The 19,452-nt window shown below is 39.8% G+C and overlaps 1 protein-coding gene across 7 annotated transcripts in view; it reads right to left on the bottom strand.

The window, feature by feature from the left end:
• The window catches only part of PPP2R2B (protein phosphatase 2 regulatory subunit Bbeta), a 482,191-nt gene that overhangs the window by 11,033 nt on the left and 451,706 nt on the right, over window positions 1-19,452 (bottom strand). For all 7 annotated transcript variants that reach the window (XM_040239786.1, XM_040239787.1, XM_040239792.1 and 4 more), the window contains one exon: window positions 10,411-10,580. In XM_040239786.1, the coding sequence (XP_040095720.1) occupies window positions 10,411-10,580 (170 nt within the window). The remainder of the gene's footprint in view (window positions 1-10,410; window positions 10,581-19,452) is intronic.

Below are 19,452 nucleotides of genomic sequence, written 5' to 3'. Positions count from 1 at the left end.
TCTTAGGCAGAGAACATCAACCATTCACTATCAGAAGAGAGAAAAAAGTAAGACACAGACACAGAAAGCATCTAGAGAGCAAAGTAAGAGGGAACTTAAGACTCATTCTATTAGCTGTTTCTCTCTTCATGTTTCAAATACTGTTTCTTCGCTCTGTTCCTATGAGCTTGGGCATGACACTCTTAACACTAGGCTGAGTCTCCCAACACAGAGATTCTTACATCATGTACTTGTGGGGCCTGCTGGGTATAGCTGATAGACCACTCTAGCCTGACAAGATTAAACCCTGTTGCTTTGTTCTTCTATTTCAGGGGTTGACGAATTTTTCCTGTGAAGGGTCAGACAATAATATTTTAGGCTTTGTGAACCGTAGGTCTCTGTCACAATGACCCAGCTCTGCCCTTGGAGCATGTAGACAACTGTAGACAATAGGTAAATGACCAGGTGTGACTGATGCAATGAAACTGTTTTTTCCAAAAACAGATGGGGGGCTAGATTTGGCCCACAGGTTTGTTAACTCCTGTTCTATAGGAGAATGTGAAAACAGCTCATTATACTTAAGTCTGCAGCTTCTTATTCTTGGAAACATGCTTGAGATCAGCTGATGGATATATTAAGAGACCTAGGAGTATCACCTGTATGTCTCCCTGCTCAGGGGAGGCACAAATAGTTGATGACAGAATTCCTAAACACTGGCCCAGTCCTTAAAATTTGTTTAAATTGTATTTTTATTTACATTAGAGTATAGTTGAGCAACAATGTTGTGTTAGTTTCAGGTATAAAGCAAAGTGATTCAGTTACATATATATCTATTCTCTTTCAGACTCTTTCCCCATACAGGTTTTTACATAACACTGTGCTATTCAGTAGGACCTTCTTCACTGTCTGTTTTATATACAGCAGTGTGTATATGTTAATCCCAAACTCCAATTTATATATTTAATATTCCCCCTTTCCCATTTTGTATACATACATATCTACTTTTTATCAGATTCTTTTTCCTTAGAGATTGTTACATAATATTGAGTATAGTTCATGTAGATTCATGTTGGTTATCTCTTTTATATAAACTAGTATGTATCTATCAGTCTCAAATTCTTAATTTATCCTTCCCACCCTTTCTCCCGTAACCAAAATTGTTTTCTATGTCTGTAGGATTATTTGTTTTGTATATGAAATTTCATTTGTATAATTTTCTTTTAGAACCTCCATATAAATATCATATTTGTCTAACTCTGGCTTATTTAGTATGATAATCTCTGCATGCATCCATGTTGCTGCAAATGGCAATATTTCATTCTTTTTTTACAGCTGAGTATTAATTCCATTGTGTGTGTATGTGCACACACACACATATACACCATATCTTATCCATTTATCAGTGACAGATGGACATATAGGTTGCTTCCATGTTTTGGCTGCTGTAAATAGTGCTGCTATGAATACTGCAGTGCATATTTCTTTTCAAATTATGGTTTTCCCTGGATATATGCATGGGAGTGGGATAGCTGGATCACGTGGTAACAGTCTTTTTAGTTTTTTAAGGAACTTCCACAGTGGCTGTACCAGTTTACATTCCTACCAACGGAAAGGAGCACTTTTAAGGGAAGGCATACATGTGAGTGTGCTGAGCAGGGAGAGAAACTTGGTTAAGCAGGTTTCTGTAATGCAGGCTTCTTAAAGTTCTGCAATAATCAAGGAATTATAAAATTATAAGAGGAGAATAGAATATTCAGTATATTCACTCCAAATTTATATTTTTGGTAGTGGGAGTACCAAATAGTGCAATGAAGATAAATAAGATTGAAGAGGGCAGAGCAATGAGGGTTATCATTTGGGCAGTGGTGTTTCTTTTAAGATCTAGCTCAGCCTGTCCCCTTCTTTATGATCCATTGCGGACCGAAACACCACAGGTGAGTGGTAAATATCAAACCATGTGTGGTTTGAAAATGTGGGCCCCTTATTGCAGGGACCATATTACCAAAAACTCTATAACTAAGTCTCAAAAGACAAAAGTCAGGAAGGCCTCAAAGGAAGACCCTGGTCTGAGCCCTTATTTTCTCCTCCCAGCACCTACATTCTGGGAGCTCCTGACTGCCTTCAAGTGAGGACAGCTACAGGACAAGATCATTGGCTATGAAGGTATGCTGCATATATATTCTGTTGTAGAAAAAAAACTTAGGCAAAGAAGATCAACTGTTCACCATCAGAGGGGAGAAAAAGGTAAGACACAGACATAAGAAGCATCTAGAGAGCAGAGTAAGAAAGAACTTGACTTGTCCTATTTGATGCTTCACTCTTCATGTTCTAAATATTGTTTCTGCACTCTTTTTAGTTTTTTTAAGGAAACTCCATACTGTTCGTCATAGTGGCTGTACCAACTTACATTCCCACCAACTGAAGGGAGCACTTTTAAGGGAAGGCATACTTGTGAGTGTTCTGAGCAGGGAGAGAACAGGTTTTGGAAACACCTGGTTAAGCAGGCTTCTACGAGGTAGGCTTCTCAGAGTTCTGCAATGATCAAGGAATTATAAAATTATAAGAGGGGAATAGAATGTTATTTTATTTCAGTATAGTCACCTCACATTTCTGTTTTCAGTAGGGGGAGTACCAAGTAGTGCCTTGAAGATAATTAGGATTGAAGGGGAAGAGCATTAAGGTTAAGAATGGGGCAGTGGTGTGCCATTTAAGGTCTGGCTCAGCCTGTCCCCTTCTTTATGAACCGTTACTGACCATTCCCCTCTGAAATTTGTCTTACAGGAACATCACAGGTGAGTGATAAGTATCAAACAAAGCATGTGCACTGTGAAAATGTGGGCCCCTTATTGCAGGAACCACATTACCAAGAGCTCTATAACTAAGTCTTAAAAGACAACAGTTAGGAAGGACTCAAAGGGAAACCCTGGTCTGAGCCCTTATTTTCTCCTCCCAGCACCTACATTCTGGAAGCTCCTGACTGCCTTCACGTGAAGACATCTATAGGAAAAGGTCATCGACTATGAAGGTATGCTGCAAATATATATTCTATTGTAGGAAAAAGCTTAAGTAGAGAAGATTGGGTTTTGGCCATCAGAGGAAAGAGAAAGGTAAGACACAGACTCAAGAAACAGCTAGAGAGCAGAGCAAGAAAGAACTTAAGGCTCATCCTACTAGCTGCTTCTCTCTTCATGTTTCAAAATATTGCTTCTGTCCTCTGCTCCTATGAGCTTAGGTGTGGCCCCCTTGACACTAGGCTGAGCCTCACAACTCAGATGTGCTCACATCATGGACTTGCGGAGCCTGCCGTCGTATGACTGATAGACCACTGTAGGCCTGGCAAGATTAGATTCTATTGGTTTGTTCTACTTCAGAGTTTGACACTTTTCCTGTGAAAGGTCAGACAATAAATGTTTTAGGATCTGTGAGCCACAACGTCACAGTGACCCAGCTCTACCATTGCAGGATGAAGGCAGCTACAGACAATAGTTACATGATCAGGCGTGGCTGATTCGATGACACTGCTTTTACAAAATATAGGGGGCTGGATTTGGCCCACAGGTCACAGTTTGTCAACCCCTGTTCATAGAAAAAGATGAAAGTAGGTCATCATGCTTAAGGCTACAGCTTCGTATTCCTGGAAACACGCTTGAGATCAGTTGATGGGGATGTATGAAGAGACCTAGGAGTATCACCTGTATGTCTTCCTGCTCAGGGAAGGTGCTAGTAGTTAATGACAGAATTCCTATACACTGGAGCAGTCCTTATAATCTTTTTAATTTTAATTTTTGGAGTATAAAATGTATAAAATGTTTATTTTATAGTTGATTTACAATGAATGTTGTGTTAGTTTCAGGTGTACAGAAGAGTGATTCCGTTACATACATACATCTATCTATCTTTTTCAGATTATTTTCCCATATAGGTTTTTTATATAATATTGAATATAGTCCCCTGTGCTATTCAGTAGGAACTTCTTGGTTATTTTATATATATATATATATAGCAGTGTGTATATGTTAAATGCAAACTCCAAATTTATCCCCTCCCTTTCTCATTTGGTAACCATTAATTTGTTTTCTATGTCTGTGGGTCTATTTCTCTTTTGTATATAAGTTCATTTATATCATTTTTTTGAATCCTCATTAAAGCTGTCATCATATTAGCCTTTCTCTGGCTTATTTCATTTCTCTATGTCTAAACATACTGCAAGTGGCTGGAGTAATATTCCATTGTGTGTGTATATAAACACACACAGATATATATATACACACACATACACACACCACATGTTCTTTATCCTTCATCAGTGACTGATGATGGACATTTATTTTGCTTTCATGTCTTATCTATTGTAAACTGTGCTAGGAACCGTGGGGTGCATGTGTTTTTTCAAATCATGATTTTCTCCAGATGTATGCCCAGGAGTGGGACTGCAGGGTTATATGGTAACTATCTTTTCATATTTTTAAGGAACTTCCATACTGCTCACCACAGTGGCTGTACTCGTTTGCATTCCCACCAACTGTTCAGAGCACTTCTATGGCAAAGGCATACATAACTAGTGTTCTGAGCAGGGAGAAATGCTTGGTTAAGTAGGCTTCTCAAGAGTTCTGCAATGATGAAGGAATTATAAAATTATGAGGGGAATAGAATATTATTTTATTTTAATATAAGCACCCCAAATATCTGTTTTTGGTAGGGGGAGAACCAAATACTGCCCCAAAGATAATTAGGATTGAAGGATGCAGGGCGGTAAAGTTATAAATTGGGCAGTTGTGTGCCTTTTAAGATCTGGCTTAGTCTGTGCCCTTCTTTGTGAACCATTCTTGACCCCTAACCATTCCCCTTTGGCTTTTTTTTTTTTTTTTAACAGAAACACTACAGGTGAGTGGAAGTGTGGACCTGTTATTGCAGAAACCACATCACCAAGAACTCTATGACTAAGTGTTAAAAGACAAAAGATGGGAAGGAACAGCACAGTCTGAGCCTTTATTTTCTCCTTCAAGCATCTACATTCTGGGAACTCCTGACTAATTCCACATGAGGACATCTATAGGAGAAGATCATTAAGTATGAAGGTATGCTGCATATATATATTCTGTCATAAAAAGAAATCTTTGGCAAAGAACACTGACTGTTCACCATCATTCACCATCAGAAGAGAGAAAAAGGTAAGACTCAGACACAAGAAGCATGTAGAGAGCAGAGTAAGGGGGAACTTAAAGCCTGTCGTATTAGATGCTTCTCTCCATGTTCCAAATATTGCGTCTTTGCTCGGCTCCTATGAGCTTGGGTATGGCCCTCTTAACACTACGCTGTCTCCCAACACAGAGGTTCTCGCTTCACGTACTTGTGGAGCCTGCTGTGTATAGCGGATGGACCACTCTAGCCTGGCAAGGTTAGACTCTATTGGTTTGGTCTTCTGTTTCAGGGGTTGGCAAACTTTTACTGTAAAGGGTCAAACAATAAACATTTTAGGCTTTGTGAGCCATATGATCTCTGTCGCGATGCCCCGACTCTCCCTTGCAGGCAACCGTAGACAGTCGGCAAATGACCAGGTGTGCTGTTTCAATAAAACTGCTTTTCAGAAACCAGATGCGGGGCTGGATTTGGCCCACAGGTCACAGTTTGTCAACCCCTATGCTATAGGAAAATGTGAAAACAGTTCATTATATTAATACTCAAGGCTAAGCTTCTTATTCCTGGAAACATGCTTGAGATCAACTGATAGATGTATGAAGACACCTAGAACTATCACCGGTGTTTCTCCCTGCTCAGGTGAGGTGCTAGTAATTGATGACAGAGTTCCTTCCCACAAGACCAGTCCTTACACTTTTTAAAAAAATTTTTTTTCTTTTTTTTAAAAAATTAATTAATTTTTACTTTACAATTCTGTATTGGTTTTGGCATACATTGACATGAATCCACCACAGGTGTACATGCGCTCCCAAACATGAACCCCCCCTTCCACCCCCCCAACAACATCTCTCTGGGTCATCCCTGCGTACCAGCCCCAAGCGTGCCATATCCTGCATCGGACATAGACTGGCAATTCGATTCTTACATGATATTATACATGTTTCAATGCCATTCTCCCAAATCATCTCACCCTCTCCCTAACTTTGATTTTATGTTAGAGTATAGTTGATTTATAATATTGTGTTGGTTTCAGGTGTACAGCACAGTGATTCGGTTATACATTATGCATTGTTTTTAGATTCTTTTCCTATACAGGTTATTATATAATATTGAATATAGTTTCCTGTGCTATTCAGTAGGACCTTCTTATCTATTTTATATATACAGTAGTGTGTTTATGTTAATCCCAGACTCCAAATTTATCTCCTCTTTCCCCATTTGGTAACCATAAATTTGTTTTCTACTTCTGTGGGACTATTGCTGTTTTGAGGATAAATAACTTCTATCATTTTTTTTTAAAAATCCCCATATAAATGATAACATACAATATTTGTCTTTCTCTGGCTTGCTTTACTTAGTATGATAATATTAGGAACATCCATGTTGCTGCAAATGGCTGAGTAATATCCCTGTGTGTATATATGTATGGTATGTGTGTGTATATATATACACACCCCACATCTTCCTTATCCATTCATCAGCAACAGGTGATGTATAGTTAGGCTGCCTCTATGTCTTAGGTATTGCAAGTAGTTCTATGTGGGGGTGCATGTATCTTTTCAAGTTATGATTTTCTCTAGATGTATGCCCAGGAGTGGGATTGTTCAGTCATATGGTAACTCTCTTTTTAGTTTTGCAATGAACCTCCATACTGTTCTCCACAGTAATAGTTTACACTGGGCTGTAATAGTTTACATTCCTACCAGCTGTACAGAGCACTTTTAAGGTAAGGCATACCCATGAGTGTTCTGAGCAGGGAGAAACACTTGATTAAGCAGGTTTCTATAATGCAGGCTTCTCAGAGTTCTGCAATGATCAAGGAATTAGAAAATTATAAGAGGGGACTAGAATATTATTTTATCATAAGCACCCCAAATTTGTTTTTGGTAGGGGAAGTACCAAATAGTGCCTTGAATAATTAGGATTAAAGGGGGCAGAGCCTTAAGGGTTATAAATTGGGCAGTGGTGTGCTATTTAAGGTCCTGCTCAGCCTGTCCCCTGACCATTCCCCTTTGGCATTGTTTTATAGAAACCCTACAGGTGAGTGATAAGTATCAAACAAAGCATGTGCACTTTGAAATTGTGGGCCTCTTATTGCAGGAATCATCTTACCAAGAACTCTATGACTTAAAAGACCACCTTTTACAGGAACAGTTGTCAATCCCTGAAACAGAAGAACAAACCAATAGAGTCTTCCAGCACAGAGGTTCTCCAGACCTTAAAAGTCAGGAAAAACCCTTATTTTCTCCTTCCAGCCTCTACTCTCTGGGAGCTCCTGACTACCTCCAGGTGAGGACATCTACAGGAGAAGATTATGGACTATGAAGGTATGCTGCATATATATACTGTTGTAGAAAAGAAACGTTAGGCAGAGAACATCGACTGCTCACCATCAGAGGAGAGAAAAAGGTAAAGACACAGACACAAGAAACATCTCTGAGAAGCCTGTACCATAGAAACCTGCTTAGCCAACTGTTTCTTCCTCTCAGTACACTCACGTGGATGCCTTACCTTAAGACTCATCCTATTAGATGCTTCTCTCTTCATATTCCAAATACTGTTTCTTCGCTCTCTTCCAGTGAGCTTGGGTATGGCCTTCTTGACACTAGGCCGAGTCTCCCAACACAGAGATTCTCACATCATGTACTTGTGGAGCCTGCTGACCTTATAATCTCTTTTAACCGTGTTCTAGACACTCACTCAATGAGTCTGTTTACCATTTCTGATGTAGTGTATTACCACCTTTGGTATGGTATATAAACTTAACTAGATTGCTTTCAAATACACTGTCTAAAATTTTTGCATTGTTTAATTTCCGTACATGAGTTCTATTTCTTAGTATTCTACAAAGATTTCTAAACTTACCACTTGCTAAATGTAGTTTGAGAACCATGAGTTTAAAATGCTAATTACTTTATGGCACAGCTAGCTAGCTTCGCTGTTAAGTCTTTGTCTAAGATAAAAGTACCATAGATTAGCTAAGAAATCTGCTGTTGAAAAAGCAGCCACAAAAACGAAGCTTTCATTTTGGAAGAAAAATCAATTTCAGACCCATTGAGAAAGGCAAGCTCCTCTCCAGGGTAACGCCTACTTGGAAGTGAAAGTCGCTCAGTCGTCTTGGATTCTTTGCGACTCCATGGACTATACAGTCCATGGAATTCTCCAGGCCAGAATGCTGGAGTGGGTAGCCTTTCCCCTCTCCAGCAAATCTTCCCAACCCAGGAATTGAACCAGGGTCTCCTGCATTGCAGGCAGATTCTCTACCAACTGAGCTAATAGGGAAGCCCCAGTGCTTACTTAGGAATAATTAAAACATAGTTTTAATGGTTCAGTTTTTAATTCTTACTTTACTAGTTATGCTTAAAACCTATTTCTCTACAAGTATTCTTTTCTTTACTTACTATGATCCTGGTAATGAATATGGTATAATAAAAAATTAAAGTACCAATTGCTCCCCCGTGGTATAGCCTAATTCACTCTTTAGCTGGGGCTCTCCAGCAGGCCACACCTCTGTCAACAACACTCTCCTAGCTTCTAGTTTCCGCACCTAACACCAAATGGTTGGGCTGTTAGCAGGAGCCTAAGGGCAAGGGTTAGGGGAGAGTAAGACTGCAAGCATACAGAGGATGCTGTTTGAACCACAAGGTGAACCACAGGGGTTAACCAGACTACCTCCACCTCATCTGCAGTTCTGGCCCCCAAACCTTTTACAGCATCACAGTCAGCCATCAAAGTGCTCAGTGTCCTCAGCCTCCTCTCTGAACATTTCCTCCTTCTCCCGAGGCCTCTCGTGTGGCAGCTGGACTTCTGCTTTCGTGTGCCAAGGTGAGTGGGCTCTGCGGTCCTCTGGACCATCATTCGTGCCTCAGCTCCTTCAAAGTCATGCCATCAAACACTACTTCCTGCTCCCCATCCTTCTTACAGTCATCAGCAGTCCCTCTGCCTCAGGCTTGGAAGCCTCTCTAGTGCCTAGTGCCTCGATCTCTCTTCCATTACCATTCCTGCCATCATTCTCAGGAATTCAAACACTCTGGACTCTTACTTAGCCTCATTCTTTTCAATGAGTTTTGTCCTTTGCTTTCGTGGTCATCTCATGAGCTTTGTCATCACTGTAACTGTGTTTGTCTAATAAATATCACTCTATTGCTGCCTCCTATCATTTTAGTTCAAGCCCTTTAGTGTCTTGATTCTATCAGTTCTTCATTTCCCTCCTTACCTACCTTAGATTCAGTGGCCCTCATTCCAATCACTCCTTTAATCAATACCTTCAAAAAACTTGCCTTTTCCCCTACTTCCCTTGTAGTCAGTTGGTAAAAGCCCACCACTGGTTAAATCTAACTTTCTGCCCTTCCTTACCTGAACCAAGCAGGCTCATGTGGCTGGGAAGAAACATACAATCTCACAGATTTGTCTTACTTAAAATATATAAATAAGTGGATCCCATAGCAACACTACCATAGTGCCCTAGTCAATTTGCTCTTTTAGAGGAATATTTTACACTTTCCCTTCTCACTCAGCTAATGATCTTGCTTCTTATTTAACTGGAAAATAGAAGCAGAAACCATCTGTATGTTCCCATCACAAATCTGCATCTGTAGCTGTTTTTACTCTTCTCGCTTTCCTTTGATGGATGAATGGTCCAACTCATCTATATCTAATTCTGCAACGGAGTATGTTCTCTTGAGAAGCTGACTGCTTCAGTTAGCCCACTCTTTACTGGCTTCTTTCTGTCACCCTAAAACAAGCTATGATGCCTTCCTCAATCCTGCATCCTCTTCCAGCTACTACCCGATTTCTCTGTTCCTCTTCAAAACAAACTCTCTTTCCAAATTTCACTACGTTCACATCCTCCGTTTATAATCTCTCTTGAACCCACTCCAATCAGACATTTATCCCTACCACTTCACCTCTGTCACCTGATAATTTCCATGTCACTAAATCCAGTGGCCCTTTCTCAGTCCTCTCTTGATTCAACAACAACTCTTGATTCAGCAGTTGGTGACTTCCTCCTTGAGATGGTTTCTCCAGTTGGCTTCCAGGCACCTCTCAGTTTCTCACCCATTTCACCAGCACTTTTCTCCAACTTCTCTTGCCAGATCCATTCCCTGTTCCTAGCCTGTAATCCCTAGGGCCTCAGGGTAGTACACTGACCTGCCTACCAGCTGTTTCTGGATATTGAAGTGGCTCACCGTGTCTTTTACTCTACATTGTAAGCCGCTGCAGGCCGAGGCCAACTCGGAGCCCTCCAGGGCCCACTGTGCATGTGGGTGGGTGTGTGGGTGGGGTCTGTACCTGGTAAGTCTCGACGGGGCGGTTTTCCATGTTGAGATCCCAGACTTTGACGGTCAGATAGTCTCTGGTCATGATACACCTCCCACTGTGGCTGAACTTCACATCCGAAATTGAAGAGATAATTTCAGAGAAAAATGACCTGTTGCTTGGATCTTCTGGCTCTTCAAAAACTGCAGAACAAAAAAGCAAAACACAACAAATTTAGTACCTCCTTATGAACTGATGTGAACATGTTTGGGCCAGCTAGAAAGCCAACCATCTAACTTGGCATAGGGTTGGAATTGGCAGAATGTAAGTTGCTTGCAGACCTGTCAGCTCACTGGCAGTAGAACAAGCTGTCACTGGTTTCTATATCATGTTTCTCATGGAAGGACTCTCACAGGGCTTGTCCCATTCACAGAGCTGACCGCTTGCACAGGCTCTGTTTCACATTTCCCCATGGTCGCTAGGTATCATTGTGATACCAGCAATGGTATACATTGCTACATACCAAAATGTAGTCTTCTTAGATGCTTAAACATTTTTTTTTCTACTTTTTTGAGATGTAATTCACATACCATAGAATATACTCATTTAAATTTTACACTTTATGTGATTATATTAAAGATAATACCACCAACCATGCAATCAGCAACAAAGCCTAAATTTGGGACATTTGCATTATCTCCTCCCCCCACAAAAAAACTTGAACTACCTCATATCTATTAGCACTTACTCCTGTTCCCTAATTTCTGCAGCCCTAGGCAAACACTAATCTATTTTCTTGTTTTATGAAATTGCCTATTCAAAAAATTTTACATGAATGGAATCATACTATACATATATTTTATACTATATATTATATACCATATAATGCTGCTATGAATATTCATGTACAAGTTTTCGTGTGAACATATGTATTCATCTCTCTCGGACCATGAGGTTTAATAGTGGGACTTTGCTGCCAGACTGCCTTAGGCTTAAGGTCAGACTACCGTTGTCTAGCTGTGTGACCCTGGGCAAGTTATTTAACTTTCCTGAGCCTCAGTCTCATAGGTAAACTCTGGCTACAATGCCTTTTGTCTGTGTTTTCTATTTGCTCTGGTATCCAGTTGCTGCTTTTCTTTTCCCACAGAGTCAGCTGACTTTCACTTACAGGAATAAAAGACACTGAAGTTTATTGTAAGCTGCCTTAATTCATCTTTCTAACCTTTTTTTGAACTTCTCTAGTTCAAACTGGAGGTACACCATACCTCTGGATATTTCCCATTTTTATGTCCTGATGGTTCCTCCTTCAGTTGTGTCATATTTTGCCTGATTCATATGCCTCATCTTTTACTTACATATTGTTTATTTTGGACTAAATGATCTTTTCTCTGAAGTCCTATCACACTTGGTCTGGCCCGTTCACTTAACCATTTGCTTGGGTTCTGTCCCAAAGAAAGCATCATTTTTCACATTAGTATTTAACAATCCACAGCTTATCTCACCTAGGATGTGAGCTTCTTGAAGGCAGAATTTTGTTTTTTCTTATCTTTGTACTGAGGGTTTTGCACATAAATGTTCAATAAACATTTGTTGCTTAAGTTGCAGGATACAAAATCAATACACAGAAATCACTTGCATTTCTATATACTAACAATGAAAAATCAGAAAGAGAAATTAAGGAATCAATCCCATTCACCACTGCAACAAAAAGTATTAAATATCTAGGAATAAACTTTCCTAAGGAGACAAAAGAACTGTACACAGAAAATTATGAGACACTAATGAAAGAAATCAAAGATGACATAAACAGTTGGAGAGATATTCCATGTTCCTGGGTAGGAAGAATAAATATTGTGAAAATGACTATACTACCAAATGCAATCTTCAGATTCAATGTGATCCCTATCAAATTACTAATGGCATTTTTCATAGAACTAGAACAAAAAATTTCACAATTCATATGAAACACAAAAGACCCTGAATAGCAAAGCAGTCTTGAGAAAGAAGAATGGAGCTGGAGGAGTCAACCTTGCTGACTTCAGGTTATACTACAAAGCTACAGTCATCAAGACAGTATGGTACTGGCACAAAAACAGAAAGCCCAGAAATAAACCCATGCACTGCCAGGGTACCTTGTTTTTGACAAAGGGGGCAAGAATATACAATGGGGCAAAGACAGCTTCTTCAGTAAATGGTTCTGGAGAGCTACATGTAAAGAATAAATTTATAACACTTTCTAACACCATACACAAAGATAAAATGGATTAAAGACCTAAATGTAACACTGGAAACTATAAAACTCTTAGAGGAAAACAGGCAGAACACTTGATGACATAAATCAAAGCAAGATCCTCTATGACCCACCTCCTAGAGTAATGAAAATAAAAACAAAAGTAAACAAGTGGGACCTGATTAAACGTAAAAGCTTTTGCACAGCAAAGGAAACTATTAGCATGGTGAAAAGACAACCCTCAGAATGGGAGTAATAACAGCAAATGAAACAACTGACAAAGGATTAATTTTCAAAATATACAAGCAGGTTATACAACTCAATACCAGAAAAACAAACAACCCAATCAAAAAGTAGGTGAAAAGACCTAAACAGACATTTCTCCAAAGAAAACATACAGATGGCTAACAAACACATGAAAAGATGCTCAATTCACTCATTATTAAGAGAAATGCAAATCAAAACTACAATGAGATATCATCTCACACGGGTCAGAATGGCCATCATAAAAAAATCTACAAATGATATATGCTGGACAGGGTGTAGAGAAAAGGGAACCCTCTTGCACTGTTGGTGGGAATGTAAATTGATACAGCCACTATGGAAGATGGTGTGGAGATTCCTTAAAAGCTAGGAATAAAACCACCACATGACCCAGCAATCCCACTCTTAGGCATATACCCTGAGGAAACCAAAATTGAAAAAGACACATGTATCCCATTGTTCACTGCAGCACTGTTTACAATAGCTAGACATGGAAGCAACCTAGATGTCCATCGACAGATGAATGGATAAAGAAGTTGTGGTATATATATACACAATGGAATATTACTCAGCCATAAAAAGGAATGTGTCTGAGTCAGTTCTAATGAGGTAGATGAACCTAGAACCAATTACACAGAGTGAAGTGAGTCAGAAAGAGAAAGATAAATCTCGTATTCTAATGCATATATATAGAATTAAGAAAAATGGTACTGAAGAACATTTACAGGGCAGCAGTGGAGAAACAGACATAGAGAATAGACCTATGGACATGGGGAGAAGGGAGGAGAGGGTGAGATGTATGGAAAGAGTAACATGGAAACTTAGAGTACCATATGTAAAATAGATAACCAATGGGAATTTGCTGTATGGCTCAGGAAACTCAAACAGGGGCTCTGTATCAACCAGGAGGGGTGGGATGGGGAGGGAGATGGGAGGGAGGTTCAGAAGGGAGGGGATATATGTATACCTATGGCTGATTCATGTTGAGTTTTGACAGAAAACAGCAAAATTCTGTGAAGCAATTATCCTTCAATAAAAAATAAAAAAATATTTGTTGCTTGATTGGAACCAAAGCCAGATAATTTAACAAAATGTTGGCCTTATAAGTGGTTAGCTTGCATGACATTGAGCTATACATATTTGCCTACATTTAATTATTTTGACCTATCATAATGGTAGTTGAGTATGGTTCTGCTTGATAAGTGCTTCTCTTACAGTTTTAGGCTAAACAAAACATCAGCCTGCAGGTTACTGAGTAACTCTTCCCCCAAGAGTTTCTCTTCCTGCCCGTTCAATGCACTCACAGAGTCGCTATCAAATGCTATGTAGAAAATCTAGAGGTGGAGACAGGATGGTGGAGAAGAGGGATGTGATCTCACCTCTTCTTATGAAAACACCAAAATCACAACCATCAACAACAAAAATGCTGGAACCTACCAAAAAAATATTCTAAATCCAAAGCAGCAGCCATTATGAGATGGTAGGAGTAGTGAAATCACGATAAAATCAAATCCCATGCCCGTTGGGTGGGCGACCCACAGACTGGAGAATCATTATACTACAGAAGTTCTGCCACAGGAGTGAAAGCTCTGAGCCCCATGTCAGGCTCCCCAGCCTTGGGGTCTGGCAACCAGAGTGGGAACCTTGGTAAATTTAAGAAAATTGATATCATATCAAGCATGGTTCCAACCACAATGCTATATGCCTAGAAATCAACTATAAGAAAAAAAAATTGCAGTAAAACAACTACAAACACATGGAGGCTAAGCAATATGCAACTAAACAACCAGTGGATCACTGAAGAAGTCAAAGAAGAAATAAATACCTAGAGACAGATGAAAATGAAAGCACAAGGATCCGAAACACGGCAGCAGTTCTAACAGGCGAACTTGGGGCTGCTGGGGTAGCGGGCGCGTTAAGGGTGGAGGGAAAGGATAGGTAGGGAATTTGGGATGGACATGTACATTCTGCTGTATTTAAAATGGATAACCAACAAGGACCTGCTGTATAGCACAGGGAATTCTGCTCAGTGTTATGTGCAACCTGGATGGGAGGAGGTCTGGGAGAGAATGGATACATGGATATGTATGGCTAAGTGTCTTCATTGTTCATCTGAAACCATCACAACATTGTTTGTTAATTGGCTACACTCCAATAAAAAATAAAAAATGTTTAAGAGAGAAGTTTATAGCAATATTGTCTTACTTCAGGAAACAAACAAAAAAAAAGCCTCAAACAACATAACCTTACACCTAAGGCAACTAGAGAAAGAGGAACAAAACCCAGTTAGTAGAAGGAAGGAAACCATAAAGATTAGAGCAGAAATAAATGAAATAGATGAAAAAAATAGAAAAGATCAATGAAACTAAAAGCTCATACTTTGAAAAGATAAATAAACTTGATAAACCTTTAGCCAGACTCATTAAGAAAAACAGGGCTCAAATCAGTAAAATTAGAAATAAAAGTTACAATGGGGGTGAGATGGTATGGGAAGGAGGTTCAAAGGGGAGGGGACATAGGTATACCTGAGGGTGATTCATGTTGATGTATGTCAGAAACCAACACAATATTGTAAAGCAATTTTCCTTATAAAAGAAAAGTTACAATGGACACTGCTGCTGCTGCTGCTGCTAAGTCGCTTCAGTCGTGTCTGACTCTGTGCGACCCCATAGATGGCAGCCCACCAGGCTCCCCATCCCTGGGATTCTCCAGGCAAGAACACTGGAGTGGGTTGCCATTGCCTTCTCCAGAAATACAAAGGATCATAAGAAACTACCACAAGCAACCAAATCCAATAAAATGGACAAATTCTTAGAAAGGTACAATCTCTCAAGACAGAACCAGGAAGAAATAGAAAATATGGACAGAGCAATCACAAGTACTGAAATTGAACTTGTGATTTAAAAATTCCCAATAAAAGTCTAGGATCAGATGGCTTCACAGGTGAATTTCATCAAACATTTAGAGAAGAGCTAACACCATATCCTTCTGAAATTCTTCCCAAAAACTGTATAGGGAGGAACATCCCCAAGCTCGTTCTATGAGGCCACCATCACCGTGATACCAAAAGCAAAGATACCACAAAAAAAAGCACTGTTTACAAGAGCCAAGACACAGAAATAACCTAAATGTCCACCAACAGATGAATGGATAATGATGGTACATATACATAATGGCATATTACTCAGCCATTAAAAAGAATGAAATGCCATTTGCAGCAACATGGATGGGCCTGAACATTATCATACTAAGTGAAGTAAGTCAGAGAAAGACAAATATCATGTGATGTCATTTATATTCAGAATCTAAAACAATGACACAAGTGCATTTATTTACAAAACCGGAACAGACTCACAGACTTTGAAAACAAACTTATGGGTTACCAGAGGGGCAGGGAGGGACGAATAAATTGAGAGTTTGGGATGACGTATACAGACTACTATATTTAAAAGAGATGATCAACAAAGACCTAGTGAATGACACAGGACACTCTGCTCAATATCTGTAATGATCTAAATGTGAAAAGAAAGATAGATATACATATATGTATAACTGAATCACTTTGTTGTACACCTGAAACTAACACAACTTTGTTAATCAACTATACTCCCAATATAAAATTAAAAATTAACCCAAATTCTTTGTAGAAAATCTAATACAATCAAATGAGTTGTCTTCCAAACCTTGTTGAATTATACCATGAGCCAAACCAAAATACTAATTTTCACAGCAACAACAAAAAACCCCTGATCAGTCAGAATTGAACTTGAGAGTTAAAAAACTCATTGAAACAGAAGAACATGAACTTGATACCATCTCTGTCCCAGTGTCTCAGTCTGTGCCCTTACCTCTTGGTAAGCACTAACAAGGCCCCTGGACTCTGACTGGTGTCCTCATAGTTGGATACTAGATTCCCACCTTAGTTTCTCTGCAAGGTAATCTCATTAGGACCAGGGACTTAGAAACTCCAGGCATGCTCCATACAAACAAACCCTCAGGGAGAGGAATGATGGCCCTGAAGTTTGGTCGCCCCCTACCCAGTGCATCTGGAGAGCTTGAGTCAGTAAATGGGAAGGACTTTGCAAAACTGCACACTGATAGCAGTCAATTCCTGCCTCTGTCACTTATCAGCTGCTCACATTTTCTTTTCTACTCTGAGATTCCATTTTCCCAGCTGCAGAATAGGCATGATGCTTGGCAGATAGCAGGTCCCCAGTAAATATCAGCTGCTGATATTTTTATCATGAAACGTATGCACTGATTCTGTATTAGCCAATCATATTTCACTTACTAAGCCTCTTGGGGGGGCTTCCCTGGAGGTTCAGGCAGAAAAGAATCTGCCTGCAATGCAGGAGACCTGGGTTCAGTCCCTGGGTCAGGAAGATCCCCTGGAAGAGGGAATGGCTACCTATTTCAGTATTCTTGCCTGGAGAATTCTATGGACAGAGAAGCCTGGCAGGCTACAGTCCATGGGGCACAAAGAATTGGACAAGACTGACCAGAGAGAGAGAGAAGCCTGGGGGGAGGATTAAATTAAGAGTCTGGGATTAGCAGATACAAACTACGCAATAGAAAATAGATAAGCAACAAGCATAGGGAGCTATATTCAATATCCTATAATAAACTATAATGGAAAAGAATATGAAAACTAATATATATGTATAACTGATTCACTTTGTTGTACACCTGAAACTAACACCACATTGTAAGTTAACTACACACACGTCAATAAAAAAGACTCTTTTGAGAATTTGGGACTGAAGACTACAGAACCTGGGGGCTATTTAAATGATGTAAATATGTAAAAGAGTATTACAAGGTTATACCTAGGAATATGTTCTCCAAATGTTAGGCATATTGGAAGGCCAGTGTGGCAGGATTGTAAAGGCTTAAAGTGACAGCCCCAGAAGATGGAGGTGAAATGAAGAAAGATAATGTTTAATCAACCCATCACAAGTTCATGTAGAATGCAGAGACCAGAATATAGATAACGTGCCTACCTGCACAGCACTGCAGGTCATTACATGTCTGTGCTTATCCAAGTCTTAATATTAGCTCCACGAATTCCTTCCATTCATTCAGCAATGCTATTCAATGCTATTAATATTTACTGTTTATGGGAAGCTTATTATATTTCAGGCCCTATACTTTTCATATTTTATCTTACTTAATCCTTATAACAATCCTACAAAGTGGGAACCATGATTTCTTATTTTACAGATGTGGAAAACTAAGGTACAGAGAGGTTTTGCAACCCGTTGAAGGACAACACAGCTAGATCGAGTAGCTTACCTGAGTGTGTGTGTGGGTGGGTGTGTTAGTCACTCAGTTACGTCTGACTCTCTGCGACCCCATGGACTGTAGCCCGCCAGGCTCCTCTGTCCGTGGGATTTTCCAGGCAAGAATATTGGAGTGGGCTGCCATCTCCTCCTCCAGGGGATCTTCCCGACTCAAGGACTGAACCTGCATCTCCTGCATTCTTTGCCTTGGCAGGCAGATTCTTTACCACTGCCCCACCTCGGAAGCCCATAGCTTACCTGAAGTAGAATTTTGAACTTGGGTTTGTCTGACTTCAAAGTCTCTGTTCTTAATCTTGGTGAAGTGCTGCCTTGAACTATGTACGAGACCTTATTTTAGGAGCTGTAAGAAAATACCAGGGTGGTATCTACATAACATCATGGAACTATAAAGCTGGAAGTCTCTTGCTTTTTTTGTTATCACACTAAATATTTTTTTATTGTGCATTAGCTAGATGAAAGTTAGTGTAAGGGCTCTTAATGATGACTAGTCTTACTCTAGTCTGTTGACAACACAAGTCCTCAAGAGAATAAATCGATTTCAAACACTTAAGGTACATAGCTCCTCTACCTAAAGCTCCTGAGTTCAGGCCTTACTCCATCATTGGCAAGCAAAGGTTGGGTCCCCAGGACTTTGTATGACCCTGTCAAGACCCTCACCACAGGAAGTCCAGGCCCTCAGGACATCTCTTACCCCTGGATTCTAATCCCTGTGGCCTGTCATCCACAAGGCAGCCTTTCCTCCCTCTGTCCATCTCCCCCAGTTTATGTGCGCTGACATTTGAAAGATTTTATTTGTCTTTTCTATAGAACACAAACTCTGTAAGGGTTGGGGTTCTTGTCTATATCATTCTACTGTATTTCCTGGAACATAGGAAGTGCTCAGTAAATATGTGAAATGAATGAATATTGATGATCCATTTAAATTTTTAAATGAAAATAATACTTATCTACTAAGCAGGTCCTAAAAGGAATCTATCAAACCCATGCTTTATTCATCTAGATTGAAGTCCTTGAAAAGTACGAAAAATACAAGTCACCTGTAATTCAATTTTTTCACTAATTCAGGCTGAGCCATCATTTTTCAGTATGTGTGCAGGCACACACATATCCTACACTTAGTACATTACCTAGCACACGCAAATTAGAAAGTATTTGTTGGGTGATGCATGCCAGACCCTGAACTAGATGCCGAATAGACCCAGTCCTATCCTTGTGGAACTCACAGGCTAGAGGAGGAGATAAACATTAAGCCACAGATTCCGCTGCAGATGTGAATAAGTG

This window comes from Oryx dammah, unplaced genomic scaffold (assembly GCF_014754425.2).
Source record: "Oryx dammah isolate SB20612 unplaced genomic scaffold, SCBI_Odam_1.1 HiC_scaffold_5, whole genome shotgun sequence".
NCBI lineage: Eukaryota > Metazoa > Chordata > Mammalia > Artiodactyla > Bovidae > Oryx > Oryx dammah.
Note: the sequence above shows the minus strand (reverse complement) of the source record. Positions and strands in the feature narration are given on the sequence as shown.